This window comes from Anolis carolinensis, chromosome 1 (genome assembly GCF_035594765.1).
Source record: "Anolis carolinensis isolate JA03-04 chromosome 1, rAnoCar3.1.pri, whole genome shotgun sequence".
NCBI classification, from domain to species: Eukaryota; Metazoa; Chordata; class Lepidosauria; order Squamata; family Dactyloidae; genus Anolis; species Anolis carolinensis.
Window position 1 is genome coordinate 123058581 of NC_085841.1, and position 26248 is coordinate 123084828.

General features: G+C 37.8%; 1 protein-coding gene across 50 annotated transcripts in view; it reads right to left on the reverse strand.

The window, feature by feature from the left end:
- The window catches only part of rims1 (regulating synaptic membrane exocytosis 1), a 333818-nt gene that overhangs the window by 25440 nt on the left and 282130 nt on the right, over window positions 1-26248 (reverse strand). For 30 of the 50 annotated variants that reach the window (XM_062981928.1, XM_062981722.1, XM_062981731.1 and 27 more), the window contains 2 exons: window positions 16090-16233; window positions 3782-4017 (listed from right to left, as the gene is read on the reverse strand). The exons of 3 other annotated variants lie outside the window; for them this stretch is intronic. In XM_062981928.1, coding sequence (XP_062837998.1) covers window positions 3782-4017; window positions 16090-16233 — 380 coding nt within the window. The remainder of the gene's footprint in view (window positions 1-3781; window positions 4018-16089; window positions 16234-26248) is intronic. 17 more of the 50 variants (XM_062981932.1, XM_062981784.1, XM_062981771.1 and 14 more) reach the window with 1 other exon arrangement.

Sequence of the window (26248 nt, forward strand, 5' to 3'; positions counted from 1 at the left end):
TCATATTCTGAACTAATTTCTGTTTATTCCTACTACATATATGATCAGAACTCAAATGCTGCTATTTTTCCTTAGCCACATTCTTCTGTTTAATGAGACATAAAGAAAATTGTAGCCATAGCATATGAAAAGGACTATATATTATACTCATCTGAACACAAAATGGAAAGCATAATACATCAAATAATTTGTTAGTAAAACCATAATACTTAAAATTATTTTGCATTAAAACATCTGAAGACAGTCAGAAAAATCCTATAGCAGTCAGTCTGCTTAAATCTCATTGAAGTAAATGGGATTTAAGTAATTTAATAGCAGCATGCAAAATTGCAACCTTACCGATGAACAAAATCCAATCAATGTTAGAGGGAGTCATAAGTATACTTAAGTCTTGGTTTGATCAAGTCCTTTCAGTTACTGAAGCAAATCCCTGAAATCCCCTAATCTTTTGCTGTAAATAATCCCTGGTAACATAATTAGAGCTGGAAAGGATTACATGAGTCAAATGACATCCAGGTAACTGAGTCTAGCTAATGATTTTTGAATTCCCTCTAGTATTTTATGGGTGATAATAGGACAAAATGGGATTGGCTTTGTTGATTAATATTCTAAATGTTAGGCACACTCAAGCTTTCAGTTACTGTACCCTAGTGTTTAAGCTTTCACAGAATATATTAGTGTAAGGTTTCCAAACTACCAATGGCACTAAAAGAGTTTGCATCAATTTTGTGAAATCTCAAGAAAACAAATGCAAACATTCCCTCAAGAATCCAAGAATAGGGTTCACTTACAGGAGCAATTCAAACATCTCTAGCATTAGATGGCACAATGGTGGATTGTAGTAAAAAGCTAAATGAGAGAAGAAATCTGAATGATGCTGGGAGGATCTGTAGAGGTAAAGGTATCTGTTGACTTATGTTTTCACTGATGCTTCTTGACACAAACAGAAGAAACGGTGCTCAAGCTGTGGTCCTGAGAGACAGCTGACAGCAATAGAAGGCACGAAGCAAATAGTATCTGCCTCATTTTTTCTTTTTTAACCCAAGAGGCTTTGTTGAAGAATCTGCCAAAACAAACATCTCAGTCCTTTGTAAATGTGTTCTCTTCTGTACTCAGTTTTGGCAGCCGGCAGTACTTTACACAAAGACCCACCTGTCATTTCTGAACAAGTCTCACAAACTCATATTTATTATTCCATGCCAAACAAGACACTAAATGCATCAGCTTCTATTTTTCCTGGAGAGGAAGAGATCTGTTAACACATCATACTGTGATGGTGTCTGTGAGATGACAATACCAATGAAAAATGGGATGTAGAGATGAGAAAGGTAAATATTCTTATATCTCATCTAGTCTAAAAGTGCCATACAAAGGAAAAAACGTTCCTGTTGAAATCACTAAACAGCAGGATCCTCAAGGGCTGTTTAAGAAAACCAAAAACCACACTTTTGTTTGTACAAACACTAACATAAAAGTTGCCCTGGTTCCACATAATTTGCCAATCATTTCACTGAGCTGTTTCCATAAATGGTTTTCCCATACAAAATTCAGACAAAAAGTTAAACAAGACAAGCATATTATAATAAAGCTAAAGAGCAAAAGCAACTCTAGAGCTTAATTTCCGAGATAAAAGGAAATGGTGTTTTTGTTTTATTTTAAACTGGCTGGTAAGTGATCACGAGGGTCTTAGTTTTGATCCTGACTTCAAAAAATCTGCAGCTTCCATTACTGTTATGAATTCTTAAATGAGAAGCACTGCCTATCGTAGTCAGTTAAGGGCACATTTATTTTTTGATGCAAATTAATTTTGTTATACAATGAAGTTTTCTGACAATTGTAACCTTTGTCATGATGAGTATAATAGAACATAATGGCAGACATTTGATAAGCAATGCAGTAATTTGATAACTCAGGTGAAGGATACACACAGAGATGAATACACAAATGTGCGGGTAATAATTACAATGTGTTTCATATGACTTAGCAAGGAGAAAAGATGCACAAGAGCAAGAAACAAATTACTCACATCATAGACAAACCGGAAAGACATTTATGTAGAAATGAAATAAATTCCATTATAATAAATGGATCACTCCAGTTAAATAACAGCTCGATTAGGGTAACGGGTTGATAAGGGCAGCATCTATCTGAACAGATCTTCAGTTTCTCCTTAATTGAACCAAGTGATTCAGTAATGGAAGGAATAGAAGTAGTGTCACCACTGCCAACACTCTTTAAGTACTCAAACACTGTCTTAATGTGTCGTTTGGCTCTCTTTTTGCAAGTAAACCATAATAGTAATTTCATATCCCTGAGACCTTGGGTAACTTTTTGGAAACATGAAACCCGTATCTTTCCTCTTCATTCTAAATACAGAGTACAAGATACCTAACTTTTACACACATGTGTTCCAATATGGCACAATAGCAAGTACAGTTTTGCACAGACCATAAGAGCACTACTGTTAATCACCACAACTACCAGAGAGTAGAAATTTGCAGACATGAATCAAATCCAAAAGTTATCCAGGAGCATTTCTATAAGTATAGCACATGTATAATGAGCATTTCACATGCAATAAGATTATTTGCATATGTATTTTTCACACCAGAAATATCCTAAGAGATCTATTGCTTTGTCAGACCCAAACACCGTATTTATCTGTTAGATTACCATAAACCATAGATGTATAAGGCATTAATTATTATTTTAAATATTTTATTTCACTTTAACATGCTGAAGGTAGACAGGAGGGGCGGAATGGGAGGTAAGATAATTAAATGTAAAAACTGAGAACAGACAAAATAACTGAACAGAATTTTTAAAAAAAATACATGACATACCTGCAGACTGTGATTACCTTGATCATGAGATAAAAACCCCTGCTGCAAATCTGGCAGAGCTCTATGTTTTCAGCAAGTTTCCCCTTTCCTTTTTAAAGTCACCTGAGGATGTATGATCTTGCTGGAAAGAAGGGTGACCCCCCCCCCTCCTAATTTTAACAGAACTATGATCCTTAAAACATCTCTTCATTTTCTTTATAGTAGCTCTGTTCTTTCTTGAGGCTATTGAATGGAGGCTTTTAAGATTTCTGAAGTAGCAAGAATAAACTGGAGCTTTAAAAGCATGCAGCGTAGCATCCTGCTACACTCTTACTCATTCACTTCACTAAACCTTTATAAATTGGAGAAATGAGTCAGCATTAGTTAGCTTCAAAGTTATACATTCCTCTTTTTAAAAAATCAACTCATTACACTGTTATGACCCATGTATCCGCGGAGCCAATATACATAGTTTCTCTTATTCACAGTTTCACTTATTCACTTGAGTACTTTTCTACAAAGCTCCTGTACAAACCCTTTTTTCAGTATCTCTGTCATTTGTACCACTGAAAATAATAGAGTTTGCTATTATCCACAATCTCACCTATCCACACAAAGTCCAGGAATGTATCTCCCACAGTTATGGAGGTCATATTGTATTTGAAATTGCGCAGCCATAGTGATTGGTTTGCTTGAAATTAATATTTATAATTTCTCAGGGCAGAATGAAGTGTGCAATCTTTATTCCATGTTTTCCTGGTGAAAATGGTTCCCATAGCACTCCATGCATGTGTCGGTAAGCACAAACACACATCCATACACACAAATGGAAGCACACAGAAAGCTACTTAAGAAATTGTGTTTTTGGACAGGACTGTATCTCAAGAACCATGTGGTTTGATGTAATGTGATGTGATGTGCTTACATACCCATGTGCTTGCTATGCATGTTTTACTCACCTGTTTGGCTAAGCTGGGATGTGCTTCTGCTTCTTCTAGAGACCATGGCAACCACTTTGGCACTAAGGCTTGATCGTCTTTTCTTCCCACCTGTTCCAAGTGTACCAACCGCCGTGTCTGATTGACTACCATCATTATGTTCCAGCTTATACACCTCTCCACTCACACTTGTGCTCTTTGTGATGATTCTCCCTGAAGTCCCCATCCGTCTGCCTTGCATTTTAGGAGTAAACGTACTATATTTACAAAGTAAAAACATACATGTACATTTAAATTATTCTTTTGTTTAGGAAAGTCATTAAATCTAAAAACATCAGAGTAAAATAGTACATGCTTCCCACAAATTCTGGTAAATATATTTTCAAATTAAACAACTGCACTGTCTTATTCCTCATACCAACAACTGGTATTGGTATCATATTCTTGATATCTTCTAGTTCCTAGTTGAGATGATCATCTCAGATCCAATTTCTTATTTTAACTCTGTTCTGTCTTTATTCACATAGATTTGTCAAGTAGCATATTGGGAATGGATGATTTTTGCCCAATTAAAGATGCACTTCAAAATGGGGGATACTACTATGCTAAACAGACTACATTGGCCAATATACATTTTTGGCTCCTCAAACATTAGACCCATTTCTGAGTATATTTGACCTGCTGGTTCCAACCAGGGCACTGGGTTCCCCTATCAGCTCTAGTTTTTGAGATCTAGAACATATGCCATATGCCAGTCTTCCTCTGCTTACCCACAGAAACCATATCTTAAGAAAACAGAGCTGATGCTGTCTATTCAATGCAGTTTTCTGAATCAACACCCCAAATTACCCCAAGAACAGGCCTAAAAACCAAGACACTAAGAATTCTTTTTTTGAGCATTTTCCTTCCATTGTTCATGCATAACCAAAAATCACAAAAATCCTTTTATGCAGGTTGAATATCAAGGACCAAAAATGTGCTATATAGTGTTTGAGCATGTATAATTTCCACTTCAGAGATGAAGTTCCACTTCAGAACTAGTCATCTTTGCAAATTATCCAAAAGAAAACAACATTAAGTCCTTATTAAATATATAAGTATGCTGCTCTTCCTTTAAAAATATCATGATTAATAGCTTAGGTTTGCCCAACAGTTGGATTAGTGGGATCCAATATGGATGAACTTTATGGTCTGACCCCAAATCATACTGGAGTAGACACATGGAATCAATGGAAATCTGGTGTATCAACCTATACTTATATTCCACTAATTCAACCATACTGTTCTACAAGGGATTAACAAATCAATTTAAACCTACATGTTTTTGTGATTGCAGGCATACTGTGCAATCCTATACAGGCCTATCCAAAAAGTAAGTTACAATGTGGGCTTATGTCTAGGAAAATCAACATAGGCTCATAATGTAGGTGGGCAGAGTTTATTCTCTTTGGATTTCTAATCCATAAGCCTAATAAATAAAGGGAGGCAATGATATGAAAATCAAAATTAAATAACATTTAACAGAATATGCATACCCTCCAATATTTCACTGATGAAAACTTGGACATTTGTGGTTAGGCAACATCAAAGTGTGGCCAATATGACAAATAATGAAGAAGAAGGTACAAGTAAGAAAAATGGCAGAAGTTGGTTTTTGTCTGAGTCTACTGGGAAGGACAAGATTATATTATCTCCTCTCCTCTCCTCTCCTCTCCTCTCCTCTTCTCTTGCAAAGTAAATTAATACAAATTAATTTTCACTTAGACTCTAATCTGCTGCAATTGAAGTATACTGAAGCCAAAGTGGAGGAATGATAAACTAAGGCCCTTTCTACACTGCCATATAAAATCCAGATAATCAGTGTAGAACTGGAAGTGTAGACTCATATAATTTGGTTAAAAGCAGATAATGTAGATTATCTGCTTTGATAATCAGGATTATGTGGCAGAGTAGAAGGGGCCTAAGAAGATCTGGATTTGCTTGTAAGCATTAGGGAAGGAGTGGTTTGTTTTCTATCATTTCCAAGGCCCAGCTCTGTTTTGTCTTCATTGACATGGATTTGTCTAGAAGCATACTGGGAATGGACTTGATACTAGAGATCTCTGATATTCTCTGCTAGCCTCTGAAATTGGACATGGTGATACCTTGCAGAAGCTGTATGTAACATATAAGTATTATAATTGCAGCACTTTGGCTTGCTCAAATTAATGCCCCCCACACATCATCTGAAGTAGTTGATTCCAAGTACAGGCTTCTGACCATTGTTTGCAACCCCCCCCCCAAAAAAAAACCCAAAACAAAACAAAAACAACAACCCCATAGGGGCTGTACTGGAACTGTGAATATGAAACAGTCACAAGTTTGTAATTTTAGGTTGCATATTTCTAACTGTGATGCAATATTATGCACAATATTTACACAAAACACCCCCAACAATATTGCAATAAAGCTTCCAGAACCCCCAGTAGCCATTCAAGCAGCATATAATAGTGGGGTTTGCATAACAGAGTGAAATAATGTGTATTACTAATGGATTTAAATAGTAAATTTCTTCCATGCAAAGTAATGGAACAACTGTGACTGGGATCTGATGATAAACAATAGCCTTTTTCTGCTTGTGAGTACTTTACTTGAAATTGTTAATTAACTGTTATTTGCATATACACCTTTTGTGTTCAGCAAAATTTATAACCAAGTCTTGCTAAAAATCCCTTTTCTTCTTTTACTATTAAAATTCAGGGTGTATTCCCGCAGGACCCACTGGAACCTACTTCTGAGCAGACATGCATAGGATTGACTACAAACTGATGTGTGGCACGAATAACTATGAATGTCTGATGTTCCTTGTCTTCATTATTCCATTTAAATTCTCCTTTTGGCAATGTGGAACAGATCCTTAGGGTGTTCAAATTTATCTAAGGAAGGTTAAACAAGATCAAAGACGATGTCCTTGGTTTCAACTAGATATCTGATTAGATAAATAAAACTACCCGGTAAATAGTCAAAGTCAGTGGTTGCATTCCAATGTTGTTTGTTAAAAATTAAATCTTTCCTGACCGATGTGTTCAGGTTTGTGTTTAAAAAAATAATCAGTTTCACATAACCATTAAAGAAGGAAACTTGGATGTTACATTGATTTCATTTCTTCAACAAGCAACAGAGGTTTACTCACTCTGGACATACTTCGAATGGAGAGATCTAAACAAATGCTCAGCTTTCCAATGAAGTAAATCTAACTTTACGTTGCTTGTCTTTGGTTGGCTGATCCGGAATACTTTCTTCCAAATAAAAATTCCTTTTGAAATGTGCATCAATGACATGGACATTTTAGCTGTACCACACCACTTTTTGTTACCATTAGTACTTAAGAATACTCTACTATGTAGATATGGGAGGGGGACTTTTAGGGTGGTTGATACTAAACTACGGAGCCCCCTTCCAAAGAAGGATCCAGAACCTTGTCGATCAATCAAAATATTTGGTGTATTTATTTATTTACAACATTTTTACTCCATCTTTCTCACCTGAGGGGACTCAAGGCGTAGTAAATAGTGTTTGATTTGCATAACAGTTTTTTTTTGGAGGGGTGGGAGGGGAGAATCCTGAAAATGATGGGGAAAATAATGAAAAAAATCATAATCTTGCCTAGCAGGGAAGAAACTTGTGAAATTAATTCATCTATGCAGTAACCAAATAAGTTGAAGTGTCTGCTTGCTACAGAAAATGGCTGAATTCCACCCCACCCACCACCACAGTTGTTTATTATTATTATTATTATTATTATTATTATTATTATTATTATTATTATTATTGCAGTGTTGTTGAACTATTTTAACTTTTGCATTTAATAGAAAAACTAGTTTACCTCATTTAATATTTATGACTTACTTTAAAAAAAGATATTCCATAGGCCACTGGGAGACAATACTAAGTACAATCCACATTTCTTTAAATAAGGCTTAGGTATGAGCCCTGCAATATCTTAAAGTATATATGATTTCAGTTGCAATTCTTTATTTGGAGGTCAAAACCAAGCTAAATGAGATGGAAATCTAATGGAAATCCTTAGTCTACAGGCATGGAAAGGTTGTTTTCTCACAAATACCACTTGTTAAAATGACCTGGGAAGCCCTTAAATACAGAAGAAATAATGATTGCATTGGAACGCTATGAGAGTGTTTTTCTTCTGGAAGAGTTGACAGTCACCAATGGGTCCACATATTCATAATAAACTGATTACAAGCCAAGTCTAAGATCCATCCAATGTTTGGGCCTGGCTTCTAATGAATTCCACACACCCCAACACTGGTATCTCCTCACTATCTTTGCTATTCTCTCTACCTACTTTTCCAAGACTCAATCACTGTAGTGACAGAGAGATATAAATGTGAATCTTCCATTCCAGAATTTTTGAGTATTGCAACGGCAACATCCAGGTTGCTCCAGGCCCTGTGGCATTCAATCCCCCAAGGCACATGGCATCTTAGTGTGATTGTCAGGCCTGCAAACTGCCAGGGATTCTGTTATGAGTCCTTATCCCTAACAAGAAGTCTTGAAACATGTATTTTTCCAACATGCCTGTGTTCATAACAGGTACATAGATTATCTGGTGAGCTAAATTTCTGAAGCTATCTAGTGCCTTAGGATGATTCTATTTAAAGTGTAAAGATGCCAGGGAGGAATTGAGGTCTCTTTTGTAACCTTCCCATCAGCACTACTGCTGCCAACAGTACCACGTAAGTTCTTGGTAAAGAGAAGAGTACCTAGGATTGACTTATTTTTCTCATTTTCTAGATAACAGATTCTTTAGCTAAGCCAATGCAGAACCAGGTCAAAATTCACCATTACTATTGACTACAGAAATGCAGGATTTTACAACATTTTACAACAATATGGATGTTTTAACTTAACTAATTTAATGTTTTATTATTGTTGTATTGTAACTGCTTTTATATATTTTATAAATATATTTTATATCTGGTTGTAAGCCGCCCTGAGTCCCCCCTTGGGGATGAGAAGGGCGGGATAGAAATACTGTAATAATAAATAAATAAATAAACAAACAAACAAACATTGAATTGTGTTGTCTCAACAGCATTCTCCCAGGCTATATTAATAAAAGCCTTTTGAAAAATGAACAGCAGGGATGTCTTCAGTGGTTTTCTTTTTTGAAGGAAGGGGCAAGTAATTATGGAAATTTTCTTTCAGTTGTGGAAATGTCTTTGTCATCTGGGATTTAAATTATGGGCAAAATATGAACAAGGTTGTTTTGTGAATTAAACTGAATTTTCTGCATAGAAGAGACCATTTTCATGCATAAAAAACTGTTTCCTTGCAGAAAATACAGTTTCCTGTGCAAATCAAATACATGGGCCCGGGCTGTGGCGCAGGCGGGAGAGCAAGCCAGCTGCAATTAACTGCAATGAATCACTCTGACCAAGAGGTCATGAGTTCGAGGCCCCTCGGAGCCTATGTTTGTTTGTCTTTGTTCTATGTTAAAAGGCATTGAATGTTTGCCTATATGTGTAATGTGATCTGCCCTGAGTCCCCTTCGGGGTGAGAAGGGCAGCATATAAATGCTGTAAATAAATAAATAAATGTGAATATTGTGCCAAATAAATCTCCATTTAGAGTATTTTATGCACAGGATCAGCTTTATATGTACAAAGATATTTTTTCTGTGTCTATTATTTTCTGTGAAAAACATAATGTACCTGTACAGGCAATATTTTATGTGCAGAATAACAACGTTACTTGTGAATTTGAAAGGATTCATACCAGCCCTGGATTTCTCAACACTAGATGAGCTTTTAAAAATAATATTCCTGATAATACTGAATGTTCCTTCTATTTCTAATTTAGGTAAGTTTTCAGGTAGTTCATCATGTCTACAAAATAAGACACTTTAAAAATGATATGCAGTTATTATGCAGCATCCACAATGCTGCATGATAATGTACTATCACAAAATCAAGGATTTTTAAACGTTGATGACATGCTGTATGAATCTGCCATCCCAAAGGACTTGGTTTGATTGTATGTAACCTTTTCATATGACCAAGCTGAATCTTTACCGTAGAACTGGATTGTATTTTCCCAACAGCATTCCCCCAGGCTACATTAACAAAAGCCTTTTGAGAATTGAACAGCAATTTTAACTGGCAGGTATCTGAGAACCTCTGTGGTCCAGATGAAGTATGTGTGTGGAACCTGTCATATTGAGAACCACCCTCACCTTCTGTGCCTTTTGAACAATTTCCCCCTGATGGAAATTTTAATCTCACTATTTGACAATTTTGGTGGACAGCTCAGTCAGGAAACAAAGCCTTTTTAAAAAAGTGATGGATGCTCACATTGTAGTTTTTCATGATGTAAGATTAATTTGCCACTACATCAGAGAAAATTTGAGAGAGCTGTGTAAAAACACATTATCTAAACAGCACATTTAAAAGTATTTAATATTCTTGTATTGTATTGTATTGTATTGTATTGTATTGTGTTGCATTGCATTGTACCATACAGTATGACTCTTTGGGTTCCTCAAATATTTGCTGGATGACTAGAGTTTGGGGGTGGGGGCTATATGACCACAGTTTAAAAAAACAAAAAAACAAATTAGAACTTGCACTGGATATTGCCCTAGCTAAAATGAGACTTTAAAATATATCTTGGATCATTACATTTTGCCCTTCCTGTGGCCATGTCTTCATCAATAAAGGTATACATTCAAACCCAGTGATTCCTCAGTGCATAGGCAATCCACTGCATTGCACATTCAAAGTCCCTCCACACACAAAAACAAAACAAAACAAACTGAAAACTTCTGTTCATTTAAATCTCTGAGGGTTTTTAAAAATGTTTTTGGTGCATTGCCATTGGATGGAAAATGTGAAAAGCTCATATGTATCAGAATACCTTAAAGAATACTTTAGTTCCCCGCCAATGAATTATGTTTGTTCTTGTTGTTTGCCTTGAAATTGCTTCTGACTTTTGGAGACCCATGGGTCATAGGGTTTTATTGGCAAGATTTATTGGCAAAGATTTGCCTTTGCCTTCCTCAGAGGTCGTGAGAATGGAATTTGACCAAGGCCACCCTAAGGATTTACATGGCTATGGGGGGATTTAAACCTTGGTCTCCAGAGTCATAGTCCAAACCTCACACCATTATATCACACTGGCACTCAGTGATTTATGTACTGGCAGCCTAATAAAACAACTTTAAAGGGTAACCTTCTCTGAGATATTCAAATACCCACTATGTTATACTAAAACGTTTACGTTAAAGTATTACTGATGCAGGTTTAAAGCTGAAATAATGCTGAGATCTGGCTCATTGGGAATAAACTAAAATTCATACTCGATTTAGCTAAGTGCAACTCAAATTAGGCAACATGCAAAAACAATACAATTAGATTACAAGGCTATGTTTCAATATGTTGATCACTTACAAATGTAAGTGTAGCTAAATAAACAAATACTTACAGAATAATGAAACATATTTTGATAAGACTTTTGAGTGCAATCTCCTTTTAAGACATGCCCAAATTGTACAAAAGTAATCAGAGAACTGAAAGCCAATATTACATAATTACTTTTCAGTTACTTTCTAAAGTAACTCACCTATGCACTCTGGGAAAATACATCTTATTCCGCAATCAAGGCTGTCACAATCGCTTCTAAAACAATAGTTTTTAGCATAAGTTTCCAGGCATGCCACTTTCTCAGCAAGAGACGCCTTTGATAACTGTACTCCTTAGTAGGTCACTCTTATTCCACAGAGTTCTTCAACACAATAAAGAGACATCAGCACTTCAATAATCCATGGTCCTGCTTGCTGTCGATATATGGGCTGGTCTTTGGACAGAAAAAATGCCATTCTCCAGTGCCTGTTAGATTGCCTTCTGCCTTCTCTGCCAAAACCAGAATCACATACTAATCCTGAGTCCCTACGGAGACTTGTGCAAGGAGGTTGCTCATGAATGCTAATAACCAGTGCAAATACCTCTCCTGGACCAAGGGAAATACAATCACTCCTTTTTAATGAGGAACATAATATTCCTAAAAATAAACTACCCAGTGTCATCTGAAGTGTGCTATATTTAAGTGCAACCTTAATTTGTCTGTACTGGCTTTTTGAGAGGCATACTGAAAAAAAACTGTTCACTGGGGATGGGGGGGGGGGGGGATTATGAACTAACATTGATTAAAATCCTGTCCAAACCTGCTTGGATGAATGTAAACCCCATTCATCTCAGCAGAGCTTACTCAGGAATAGATATGCATAAGGTCAGAAAACTAAAATGCTATGATATAAGTCAGATTGAAAGCTATGGAATTAAATTCAATTTAATATGTAGTATGACCCTTCTATCCACTGGGGATATGTTCTTGAACTTATCATGAAATGAGAAAACTGTGGATAATAGTGTTTACTATTGAAATGAGCGACTTCTATTGGAATGTACCATAGTATCATGCTGCAAGACCTAAAGCATTTTTAGAAAGATACTCTTTTGATAATTTCCAAAAGGAGTATATCATAGAATTAAGCTGGACAATCTAGAAAATGCCTAGAGTGGACACATTTTGTCATATGGAGTTAGGTGAAACTCTGGATACCACTCCTGCAGCTATGGGAGTCATATTACACAAGTACAGTAGAGTTCCGGTTATCCAACATAAACGGGCGGGCCCAATGTTGGATAACTGAAATTGACGGATAATATGGAGGCCCTATTCAAGCCGGGGGCATGGCAAGGAGGGAAGGGACTTTTGCACCTCATGCATGGAGGAGGGTGCAGAGGGGAGGGCCAAACTTGAGAGGCGCCATTTGAGAAACCTTTGAAACTGAGGCCGCAGGAAGGTGCCTGGAGGGAGGCAGGCTCAGAAGGAAGCTTTAATGGAAAATGTCTCTCCCCCCCCCCCCCCCCCGCGCCTTCCTTGTTTACCTTAGAGGAGCTCAAAGGCTCCCACCAGCTGTTCCTAGGGGCAGGTGGCAAGGTGGGCTCTGTGTGGAAAAGGACTCAGAGCTGCCATGCACATGGCTGCCTCTGACGCGGCGTCTGTCTCCCCCTCCGCCTCCTCCTTCGCATCTTCCTGGGGAGGAAGAGGGAGAGAAAAGCCCACTTCCCTTGACCTCTTCTCTCAAACTCCCTGCCGAGGGAGAGAAAAGCTCTTATCTAGAGCTCCCTTCTTGCCAAAGGAGAGAAAAGCTCTCTCAAGCAGTCGAAGGAGGCAGAGGGGGAGAGGTAGCTATGTGCATGGCGGCTCCGAGCCCTTTCCCACATGGAGCCCGCCTAGCTGCCCGCCCCTAGGAACAGCTGGTGGGAGCCTTTGAGCTCCTCTAAGGTAAACAAGGAAGGCGCGGGGGGGGGGGGAGAAATTTTCCATTAAAGCTTCCTTCTGAGCCTGCCTCCCTCCAGGCACCTTCCTGCGGCCTCAGTTTCAAAGGTTTCTCAAATGGCGCCTCTCAAGTTTGGCCCTCCCCTCTGCACCCTCCTCCATGCATGGGGTGCAGAAGTCCCTTCCCTCCTTGCCACGCCCCTCCCCCCCACAGTGCATCGGATAATACGGTGTGTCGGATAAACAGAAGTTAGATAACCGGAACTCTACTGTACTTTAAACAGTTTGCCAGTTCCAGTACCTGCTACACTATTTGTATCCATACATCTATCAATGTAGATGTGTAGCAATAAAGATTTTTCTTTAGGTTTATTACTCTGGGTAATAATTTCTATGATTTACATCTCTTCTGTTGATCTGCAGCTTCATTCTTAGAGATATGTCTGAACAAGGTAGTAACTTGAATGCCTTTTTCCTTCTCCACTAAACTGTGTTTAGAAGACAGCCTAAGCAAACAGGATATCTGTCCCCCACAGATTATGAATTCACACTGGAGAGGTGATGTGGTCAAAGGGCATGGTTCCTTAAGTTTACTTCTTCCATATGCCATGGTTCAAATGAGGAATGTGAGTGTATGAATCACTCAAAAACCTGGTTCACTAATATATTCAATACAACTTGATGTTGACTTGCTACTAGAGAAAATTGTCTAATGAGCAAATATAAATTCTTCTAAGGCCTTAAAGCATTCTTTGCTTTCAGTGAAGTACATCTGTGGAAGTGCATTATAATGGACATTTCCACCAAAAATGCATTGTGGTTAAATGGCTTCACACGCTCTACAATCCTACACAAGCAAGTCTCACTGTATTCAACAAAGCTTAGTTAGAAGTAAGCATGTCAAGGATTTGGGCCTCAGGTGCAAGTGTATTACATATCTGAGTGTTAGTCTTTTCTCTCAGGAACACATAGTGAGCTGTAGTAATGAGCCCCTTCCATAAGCATCTCCTATAAAACAACTTGAAAGACTGTAGTCAGCCTGCCTTTTTTTAATAATCTAATATGTTCATGAAAAGTGATTAAGAAATGGGCATATATAAAGTCGATAAGCAACCAGATGGTGGAGAGTTATCTACCTGATATTCTCATGTATAAGTCTAGGGACTTTAGTCAAAAAATCAATCTCAAAACCTGGTTCAACTTATCCATGGTCAATATAAGTACTGTACTAAACTCTTATATAAAAAAGACCAATTCCCATCTCTGAAAAGAGCTCAGTCCTTCCTGTGAGATCATTAAGAAAAGCACTGACTTGCTCTAATCCCTCTGTAATGGTGCTGTTTCTGGCCTTTTTGAATACCTAGATGGGGAAATGGCAGTTGCAGCCAAAAGTGGCTGGTCCCCTGAGTCAGCATTGGCGCTCTCCCCTTTCTATGGAATGACCTTCAACCTGTTCACGGGCCATATCAAAATTCATAATTTTGGCCCCAATACCGGCCCTTACTTAAACATATGCAGTATATTTCTTCTTTATTTGAACAGATCTACTCTCTCCATGATGACTGTTATTTTTTCTCTTTGTGTGAGTGTGTGTTGTACATCCATATGAAAAGGCAACAAAGGGCCAAGATTCAATCAAGTGCTGCTTTTGGTACAAATTCATTAATTAAACAGGGAGATTTACTTTCTACTCCCCAATGCTATCCCCAGTCCTCCAAAAACCTTCTATGGAAGTGTTAGGAAGCGTATTTTTCACAGCCAGCATCACAGAACTTTATACTCATCATTAATGCCAACCAGCCATCTTACAAACATATTCTGATACATTATATATAAGTTAAAGGTGTATTTTCTGAACCAATTCAGCTATATTAATAAGATTCATGCTTGAATTTAACTCCTCTAAATTGATGATGGAAGGGGAGAGAATCTCAGTGAACTAAAGCAACAAGAAGTCCTGTGGCACTCTAAGTATTTAGAAATTATTGTCTCACTTGCTTAAATTGTGGCTGGTGTATGTTAGGTTTAAGAGTGGATAGCAGCCATTAAACAACTATTTTAGTGTAAACACTCTCACACTGTCCACCAGGTACATGAAATAGGCTTGGTTTGGTTTGGGAGTAAACTACTGTTTATATAAGGCAAAGGAATGTATAACAACCGCATGCACAAGCTGAGGAAAGAGAAAGAATATCTTCTAAAAATCAGGCCATCAGGGCATCGAGCCCACAGAAATAGGTCTATGCTAGGTCAAAAGAAGGCAGTTAAGTAATGTTTAGGTCATGTGGATAACTTTGTAACTATCTCTCTTAACATACCATTAATTTAATTTTTTCTGCCTGTCTACAGACACAGACACCACAGACTTGGTGCATCATGGGATTATAATCTCCACTGTCTGGTGTTTGCTCAACCAATCTGTAACCCATTACTTTGAGCAGTTCCTGTACTGAACAGTGTCTGAAGAAAACTAAAAAGCCCTTTTCAAACATTACAGTTCTGTGAAGCTTTTATCTCACTGTAACCATGAAAATTAACTCATGAGGAAAATAATCTGAATCTAATACAACCCAGGAGAAGTAAATACAGAATGACTAGCCAACACTCTTTGGACAAAAAAAAAACCCAATTTCACAAAATAAATGGGACCAGATAAAGATGCATATGTTAACATAGTTTTAGTTTACAAAATAGTTCAGATTATGACTAAGGTGGTATTCTTATTGTTTTGTTTTTGTTTTATTTTTTTCTGCTACAACTAAAGGTATATTGTGAAAGTAATTTTCATTACATATTAAAAGCTGTTAAAACATTATCAAAATGAAAACAAAATATATATAATGGAGACAGCACCCCCTGCTCTTACTTTGTACAAGAATCAATCACTGCATAAATATAAGCTGAAACAGCACCCCAAAATAATGTAAAATAATGATTTTTAGAACTATTGGTGTAAATATACACAAGGGAAGGAAGCTAACCTTTACCTCACATCAGCAACAGTATGCCTTCTCCTTTTCTTGTCTTGCAAATTCATTTTTTTTCCACTGTGCCCCGTCTTGTCATCTAATTCCCATGATATCCTTCTTTCCTTTTTCCCATCAGTTTTGCAGTTCTCTAGGGACTTTGACCTTTTCACAGTCACAACATGCAGGCATGCAAAATTAAACGCAGATAACTCAAAATGAAAATAGGGAACTACAGGTGCTATTTCTACATTTGTGTAAGGTTTCAAAACACTAAAAAAAATAACAGCAACAGCAAGCCAACTAACCATCTTTGACTTTAAAAATACATGCTAACTGAACGAGGACAAGAATCATGGCTTATTACTTCTAAGGAAAAAAAAAGCCCTGATGATTATTTTCTCTTTCAGGTTTCACACTATGGCAATCGATTTGTTATCAATGTGTCGTGTTGTTCAAATTTAGCAGTTAATTAAATGCAGAAATTTAAAATAAACCATTCAGACTATCCAATCTGAACAGGGACAATTTAGAAGCAGTTACATTTTTCAGAAGCAGAGCATTAATTAATTCAAAACTATTGTCCTTTTTCAAGAGCTAAAGAAAAGTTCTTATCTATACAAACTTTTGTGGCTTCAAAATTGAAAGAATCTGCTAGATAGTGACATAAAAGAAATCAATTAACTGAAACCGTTAAGACTAAACGTTTACACAATGATCATAATGAACATCTTATCTTTGAATGTGAAAACATAATTTTTATTTTGAAATGTTTTTATGTGATTCACTCTTATATCTCAGGAGAAAAGAATCAAAATTCTGATTAATATAAAATAGGTAAGCTCCTCAAGTAGCTAAAAGTAATGAAAAAAAATCAACCTGTTACATTTTTACCTTGAAAGGGAATTCTCCCCGATAATGCAGTTGTATCTGCCTAACACTATCAGTATGTTCAGAAACGTTTGCTAATTTTTCTATTTAAAAATGCTCTTAGTCAGTCTTGTGGTGCATTGTAGAATTAATGTAGTTTGGCCCCACCTTAACTAGGGAATCAGAGAAATTGTAGTTTTACGAGATCTTTAGCCTTCACTGCCAAAAAGTACAGGTACCTCACCAAACCTCATGATTCCATGGCATTGAGCCATCGTGATGAAAATGGAATAATTCTACAGTGTAATAATAATAATAATAATAATAATAATAATAATAATAATAATAATAATAATATCATCATCTTGTTTGCTGTGTCAGACTATGTCGTTGTGTCAATAATAATAATAATAATAATAATAATAATAATAATAATAATAATAATAATAATAATAATAACAACTTTATTATTGTATTCTGCCACCATCTCCCCAAAGGGTCTTGGTGTGACTTACATACGGCACAACATGGCAAAAACAGAACATAAAATAAAACACAATTGGTCAGAAATGGGCAGTTGTGTCCTTCCAGATGTTTCTCATAACCTATTATCACTGGTTAGGGCTGTAGGTCTATGTAAATGGTTCTCAACCTGTGGGTCCCCAGGTGTTTTGGCCTACAACTCCCAGAAATCCCAGCCAGTTTACCAGCTGTTAGGATTTCTGGGAGCTGTAGGCCAAAACATCTGGGGACCCACAGGTTGAGAACCACTGGTCTATATGGCCACAATGGTTATGAAAAGAGTGAGTTGAAGACTGAAGCTGAATAAAAGACTTCATTGGTTCAATTTTTTAAAAAGGTTCTGGTGTTGAGACACATTGCTTCAGCTCAGCCTCATAGCTTCATTGTAGAAGGTGCATGTACTATCCTGGCAACTGGACAGATTTTGGGCATCACAGAGTTAAGAAAGAGGCAATAGAGCTTTGGTGATCTACCTATGGGTGTATAGAAGGCATATCAGTTATCAGCTTATTTGAACAGATCTAAACAGAGGAGCCACTTCCTTTTCAAGTTCTACCTTCTTATAAGAGTTGCCCTACACTGGGTACCTGACAATGTGCTGTTACAACAGGACTAAAAGTGAAAAAACACAGTAAGGTAAACTTACCTCCCTTTCTTAAATGCCATATTTGCATGGCTATATTGGAAAAACTAGTATGTAAGCTAGCTACATGTTTTCATAGGTTCAGGATGCATGTGTATATGTTATGGTTGAGCCTTCGGGCTCTGATACTAGGAGAAGGGGTCGTAAGACTCCTCGAGAGTCAGACTCTTTTGAGGAGCGTGAAAGGAAACGGCTCCGGGATCTATTTGCAGAACCAACAGATGAGGACTCCTTTGAGGGTTTTACCGAGGGAATGGAGGAAGAAATGGTTAGCTCGGAGGAGGATGACATGGAATGGACTCATGTAAGGGAGGATTTGGGTGTCACCGGCAATCAAAGCATGGGAGGCGATTGGCGGGTTGCAGGATCAGACCCATGGACGGGCTGGAGGGATGGAGCGGGATCCACAGCTGGGGATGCTGTGGGGCGTAGTCAAAGGCGTTGTAGCTCTGATGAGGATGATGATGATGGGACACCTGGAATTGGGATGGCAGCTGATAGCGATGATGAAGTTTGAACTGGGATAAAATGGGGTTTAGGATCAATGGCTAATTGCGTTGGGCAAGGTAATCTGGACGAACGCTTGGGCTCTTGTTGGGGAACTTCCTGAAGACGGGTGTGATTCGTTTGCTGGATACGTAAGTTACCAAGGACACTGGGCATAGACGGCGGGAGGAACTGTGTGGGTTTTTTCTGTGCAACTTGTGTTTAATCTTGATAGCTTGGACCTCCGTCGTCTTTTTGACGGACATTAACTACTTACACTGGATTGACGAATGGATTGATTGACCTCGACCTCGGATTACTCCTTCTGTGGCTATCGGTGACACTTGTGGAATTCTAGACGTCTACACTTGGCTTCAACCTCGGACTGGATTGGGACCCTGCTGACTGCCGTTACCCTGATTGATGTGCCTGGACCCGGATATCGCTTGCTGCACGGAGGAGTAAACAGTCTGATTTACTCAGCTCTAGTTTTTTGAGTAGCAGAGAAGAATCTGCTGCCAGTTTATTGTTTTCATTCGGACCTCTGTTAATCCTCTTTTGTTTGCTTTATTTGCCTGGCTGAAGTAAGCACTTTTGATTTAACCCGGATTAAACTTCTGTTTAATCCGGCTTATTCTTTTGAACTGTTTTAGCTCAAACGGAGCAGTTTTCTGTTACTTATCACACTGAAGTCAAGTGTTTGCCCTGTTTTTTGTTTATTATGGGCATTCTTAGTTCTGTAACCTCAATAAACTGTGTTTTACTCTATTTGGTGGCGTTCTGTCTATGACAGTATAATTGCAGACTTCCTCTTCACCAAACCCACTCATTGGTACTTGTCAATGGAAATGTAAAAATCAGATAAAGAACTATTAAGTCAATGGGGTTGAATGGAGACAGGGAATGGTTTCCTAGATTGTTGAAGGTAATATGGCAGAAATACATAATTGCTTCTGGAAATCTCACTCCAACATACTCTATGATACAATTCTGTAAAGTGTTTATTATAGTGGAAAAACCTGAAAATTTTATTGACAAAAGAAAAAAATGCATGGGTATAGCAATGGAAGCAAGCAGGGCTGTAGCCAGAAAAAAATTTCGGGAGGGGTTTTGAAAATTTCGGGGGGGGGGGTTAACCCCTAGCACACACCCCTCCCCGCTACAAACCTGTCAATATCTGCTTGAGATAGTGCCTGGAGGGGCTCTTAATGTTTTGTGTCTCATAGACTTAGCATGGGGATTTGGTTAACCAGTTAAAATTCATGAATTAACCAGGTTTTTTTTTATAACCTGAAAAATTTCAGGGGGGGGGGTTGAACCCCTAAAACCACCCCCTCGCTACAGGCCTGGAAGCAAGTATCTCTCCTACATTTATCTTCTTACACTGTAACCAAAGTTTACATGTCATCCCTAATCAGCGGACTGGACTTCTCTGGTATGATAGAGATCTATGAGCCAGAAAGTGGTGATTTCAATGAAGGCTAAAACTTTCTTATTCAGACAGGTTTTTAAAGAAGGAGGTTTTTAAGAGCAAGTCAGGGGATGCTATGATTTTTAGCTTTGAATACATTTTAATGTATTTTAACTGTGAATTTTAACACTGTTTAATTCATTGCATATTTGTACATTTTGAATTATGTAGTCATACTTTTATTTGTAAGCAACTTTGAGTCTCCTTCAGGAGAAATAAAGATGAGTATAAATAAACATAATAAATATAATAAGAATAATAAGAACAATAATAATACTGTTTCCATCCTTATTTCAGCAGCTATTATAGAAAATTTTAAGTCTCGAGCATGAGTCCCCACGGGCGTGATATAAATAAAGATTATTACAGTAGAGTCTCACTTATCCAACATAAATGGGCCGGCAGAACATTGGATAAGTGAATATGTTGGATAATAAGGAGAGATTAAGAAAAAGCCTATTAAACATCAAAATAGGTTAATATTTTTACAAATTAAGCACCAAAACATCATGTTATACAACAAATTTGACAGAAAAAGTAGTTCATTACACATTAATGCTATGTAGTAATTACTGTATTTACAAATTTAGCACCAAACTATCACAATGCATTGAAAACATTGACTACAAAAATGCATTGGATAATCCAGAACATTGGATAAGTGAGTGTTGGATAAGTGAGACTCTACTGTATTATTATTATTATTATTATTATTATTATTATTATTATTATTATTATTAGCCAGACATTAGTAAAGGTAAAGGTTTCCCTGACGTTAAGTCCAGTCATGTCTGACTCTGGGGGTTGGTGCTGATCTCCATTTCTAAGCCGAAGATCTGGCATTGTCCGTAGACACCTCCAAGGTCATGTGGCCACTGGCATGACTGCATGGAGCGCCGTTACCTTCCCACCGGAGCGGTACCTATTGATCTACTCACATTGGCATGTTTTCTAATTGCTAGGTTGGCAGGAGCTGGAGCTAACAGTGGCCGCTCACGCCGCTCCCGGGGTTTGAACCTGGGACCTTTCAGTCTGCAGCTCAGTGCTTTAACGCACTTTGCCACCGAGGCTCTACAGACAATTAAATAAGAATCCAAATGATTAACCAGATCTAAATTACGTATGTGTGATGACTCATGGGCCATGTAGTCCCGTTCCTAGTACTATTGTGGCAGACGAAGAGGAAAACTTGGGTTTCCCACCGATTCAGCCAGAATTGGAGCCTCTGCACCTGCAGGATGTTTGCCCTCAAGAAGTCAGCCAAACAAGCCTTGGGCAGAATTCTCCCCCCGTTCTCTCGTAAGAATAATTATAATAGAGATAGAGGCGCTAGGGAGGCGAATCGCCAGAATCGCTGCCAGACAATTAGCTGATTAAGCCTGTTTCCCTTGGGAAATCTTAAGGAGTCATGCATCTGGACACAGTCTGGGTTTCACTTCTTGTTCCCCAGGGAAAGTGTTCCTTGGCGGGAAAACAAGATCCTATATAGGTGTTTACCCGCAAGGAGATCTTTGCGGAGTCAATTCGTCAGCTTCGGGAGTGAGATCGTGTGTGGACTACACTACTCCAGTTCCTTGTTTCCAGGACCTTGCCACGGACCTTGTTCTAGTTCCAAGCCTGCCTTGTTCTCCGGACCTCGCCACGGACCTTGTTCTTGCTTCTTGCTTCTTGTTGCCTCGTATCAAGTCTTGTTTGCCAAGAATCTAGTTTGTTTTCCAGCCTTGTTGTCAAGCTCCATTGGACTAAAGGACCTTGTCATTTCCCCACACTTGCTCGGCAAGTGTGTGTTTCGGTTATTGGATTATAACTTTGGACTCTAATATCTCATATTGGACATTGATTTCCTGGACCATATTTGACCTTTCCTGAAAGGTCTACTTCTGAACTATATTCTTCACTTGTTTTTATTGACTTTATATATTCCTTTAATAAAGATATTAGATAGATTCTGGTCTCTGCGCATGGTTATTGGTGCTCTGCAGCCTGGGTCCTGACAGTATGTGATACTGATTTTTTTGTTATTGTAATATTTATTTATTTCTATCCTGTGTTATTTCTCTAAAATGAGGCTAACACTAAAAATAATACAATAAATAATTTCCACAAAACATTTTTTCACTGTCTTAAATTAAAGCATGAATGGGCAGTTTGTGAATTACAATTTCCATTAAACTGCAATTATATTACAATTCCCATAGCCTGAAGGAATACAGGTGTTGTAATGTGACCATTTCAAGAGGATAACTAAAGGATTCAAAGGTACCCATCCCTGAATAAGAGGATGCTGTAGTCCGGCTTTTGTTGGGTGATCTATGTACCCCTGAATTTCTATTGCCTTTTTTTCAAGTCTGAGTCAACTAGCTATCTTTTTGACAGAGCAAGGATGGGATTTCAGCAAACTTCATGGAATTTGCACTTTAACAGACACATCCTTAGTAATCTTTCATTATCCCCACCTCAATAACATATTAATGTGGTTTTATCTATTGGTAGTCTTGCCACATGTTGGGGATGAAAGAGAAATGTGCCCACAATATATCAGACACTGATGTTCAGTTAACACTTACTCGCTATCAGTCAAGAAACACAAAATGATCTAATAGTAACTCCATCATGCCAGTCAATTTTTCCAGTGGTCACGTGAACATGCTTTGGCTTACATTAATAGTTAAGTGAGTAGCAGCATGGAAGAAAGCATACTGGCTGCAACATCATATTAAAGGTTTTTCTAGAATGCTCCAAAATGTTTGAAAAGTATAACATGTGCCACTACTTAGAAAACTTTAGAATAGCTGATAAAACTACAAGGTAAAAGGGCACAGTCTCAAATTACAGTGAATAAATATTGGCAGATGGCTTTCCATAACATCCCCTCCCCAAATCAAAAGTTAACCTGAATTAATTCTGTTTCTAAATGAAATATATGTTTAGATATATGGTAAGTAGTAAAAATAAAACCACCCCACTGTATGAAAGGTGCTGAGTAGTAGAGACTCACTGTGGCTATGTGCCTACAAAAGTTTAATGCATACTATTCTGGAATCATAGGCTATGGAATATATTTTTCTGTCCATTCCAGTCCTTGAAGGCATTGTGATCACTACTATTATAGCATATGTTAAAAAGAATTTAAGTGTAGCTTCACATGTTGTGTTCTGTGGGAGAATTTGACCCATGAACAGCTCCAGTGTAGAAGCACTGATGTTGGATAACTATGATTGGAGATAATCTATGCAGCATGAATCTTAACTCTGCTTAGTATTTCCATGATGAAAACCAAATGCAATTGGCGCAATCACTTAAAGGCTAATTCGGTCACATCTCAAGACAGGACCTCTGTGCAACATATTAAATTTACAAGATTCCAAGGTAAAGGCTGGAGAAGAGGAAGAATGTATGAAACTGTGAGATTTTTGTTTTGCTTGTGGGTACAAAGTATCTATACAGCTAACTGTGTAATGAACGAACCTGCCTATGGACCCTATTTTGTCACTAATAAAACATTCATTTTCAAGGAAAAATGAAAGATTGTAAGTCTATAAAGTTTGTGACCTTTTCTAGACTGTGGTATCTAACCATACTCAATTTTCTCTGCATGGTGCACAAAGAAGTGGGGAGTTATAACTTTATGAACTGTCAGCTCAATAAAACATTGTGTCTCTAGTGGATTATTTATTGCTTCTCATATTCAGTTTTGCTGGTGAGGTCTTTATATTTTATAAAGTTACTAGCTGTGCCCGGCCGCACGTTGCTGTGGCATTGTCTGGTGGTGTTGGTGAGAACTTGTTGAGGTAGTGGTGGTATTGAATGTCTGTTGTATGGTTGTCTTTATGTTTAGTATGCATTTGGTTGTTTGTGTACTGTGAAAGTGGTGAGGGTAGAGAGGGTCTATGTCCCTGTGTAGTATTGTATAGTATTTATACGTTGTCCATGTGTTTTTGAATTCTTGGATTGTGTCCTGCTGCATAGTAGAAAGGGTTGGGCTGGATGGCCCTTAGGGGTCTCTCCAAACTCTTGGATTCTATGCTTCTATTATTATTATTATTATTATTATTATTATTATTATTATTATTATTATGCATCTTCATCATTATTATTATGTAGAGGATGAATGGACATCTGTCAGGAGTGCTTGGATTGTGTCCTCCTGCATGGTAGAAGGAAGTTGATCTGGATGATCCTTAGGGGTCACTCCAAACCTTAGGATTGTATGATGATGTTGTTGTTGTTGTTGTTGTTAGTATTAGTATTGAGAGGCTGGGTGGCCATCCGTTGGGAGTGCTTGGATTGTGTCCTGCATGGCAGAATTGGGTTGGACTGGATGGCCTTTAGGGGTGTCTCCTAACTGTCTGATGCTATGATTCGATGTGTATTATTACTGTGCAGATATTGGATGGCCATCTGTCAGGAGTGGTTGGATTGTGTCCTCCTTCATGATATAAGGAAGTTGAACTAGATGATCCTTAGGGGTATCTGCTAACCTTAGGATTGTATGATATTCTTATTCTTATTATTATTGAGAGGCTAGCTGGCCATCTGTTGGGAGTGCTTGGATTGTATCATCCAATGGGAGAGTTGGGTTGGACTGGATGGCCTTTAGGGGTCTCTCCTAACTGTCTGATTCTATGAATCGATTTGTATTATTACTGTGCAGATCTTGGATGGGCATCTGTCAGGAGTGCTTGGTTTATGTCGTCCTGCATGGTAGAAGGAAGTTGAACTGGTTGATCCTTAGGGGTGTCTCCTAACCTTATGATTGTATGATCTTCTTCTTCTTGTTGTTGTTGTTGTTCTTCTTCTTCTTCTTCTTATTATTATTTTAAATGTATTTTTATTGAGATCTTTTAATACAATGCTTAAAAACTGGGGGAAAATCACATTTTGGGGAAGGGGGCTGTACTGGTAAGGGGAGGGTGGTTAGGGAGGGGGTACTTCATGCAAGAGGGGGGAGGGGAGAGGATAGAAAGGGAGGGAGTGTAAGGTGGAATGATTTAAGAGTGTGTATTCTTCATTTGTTTAACTCTGCAGATTTCATCATCAGATGACCATTCCTCTTATGACGAGTGTCCTGATCACTTTTGGGTGTTTCCTTTTTCCTCTTCCAAGAGCTCTAATCTCTATTTCTTTTCCTCTGATTCTAGCATTCTTTGTCTTATGTATTCCTCGAAATTTGACCAATCCGTTTCTTTTATTGGGTTTCCTTGTTGTTTCTTCATTAGGAATGTCAGCTTGTCCATATTCTTTATATCACTTATCTTTATCAGCCACTGGTCTGTTGTAGGTACTTGGTTTGATCTCCAGATTCTTGCAAAAACAATTCTGGCCCCCGTGACTAAATAATTTAAGATCTTTTCTTCATTTTTTCCTAAGTTCGTGTTAGTCACCCCTAACAGATATAGTTCTGGTCTAAATGGTAAGTCTTTTTTCAATATTTTCCGGGATTCTTTGTGTATTTCTGTCCAATATTTCTTTGTTTTAGCACATGCCCACCACATGTGGAAAAAATTTCCCTCTTTCTCCTGGCATTTCCAGCATTTCGTTCGTTTATCTTTCTTGTAGTGACCTAATTTTTTCGGAGTTATGTACCATCTATATATCATTTTGAACTGGTTTTCTCTAAGATCCGAGGCGTAATTAAATTTCATATTTTTTCCTCATAACTTTTCCCATTCTTCGTATAGGATTGGTCTTCCTATATCCCTTGCCCACTGGGTCATACATGTCTTTACATGTTCAGTTTCAGTATCCAATTCCAGTAATTTTTTGTATATTTTTGTGATCAACTTATTTTCCAAGTTCAGAATTTTTTCCCAGTCCGAATCCAAATTCATGAAACCTTTCTGTTTATCTTTGTTGAATTGCTCCTTTATTTGTCTGTAATGTAGCCATGTTATTTGCAGGGATAATTTCTGTAATTCTTCTTGTGATCTTAAAAGGTAATCATTATCCTGTCTTATAACCATGTCCTTATATGTTGGCCAGTTCAGTTTTCCTCGTTGTTCCTTCAATATTATTTCTAGAGGCGCTAACCACAGTGGGGTTTTGGGGAACATCCTGTTTCTATATTTTATCCATATCTTGTTCAATGAGTCTCTTATTGTATGGTTTTTGAATGTTATTATTGAGAGACTGGGTGGCCATCTGTTGGGCATGCTTGGATTATGTCCTCCATGGCAGAATTGGGTTGG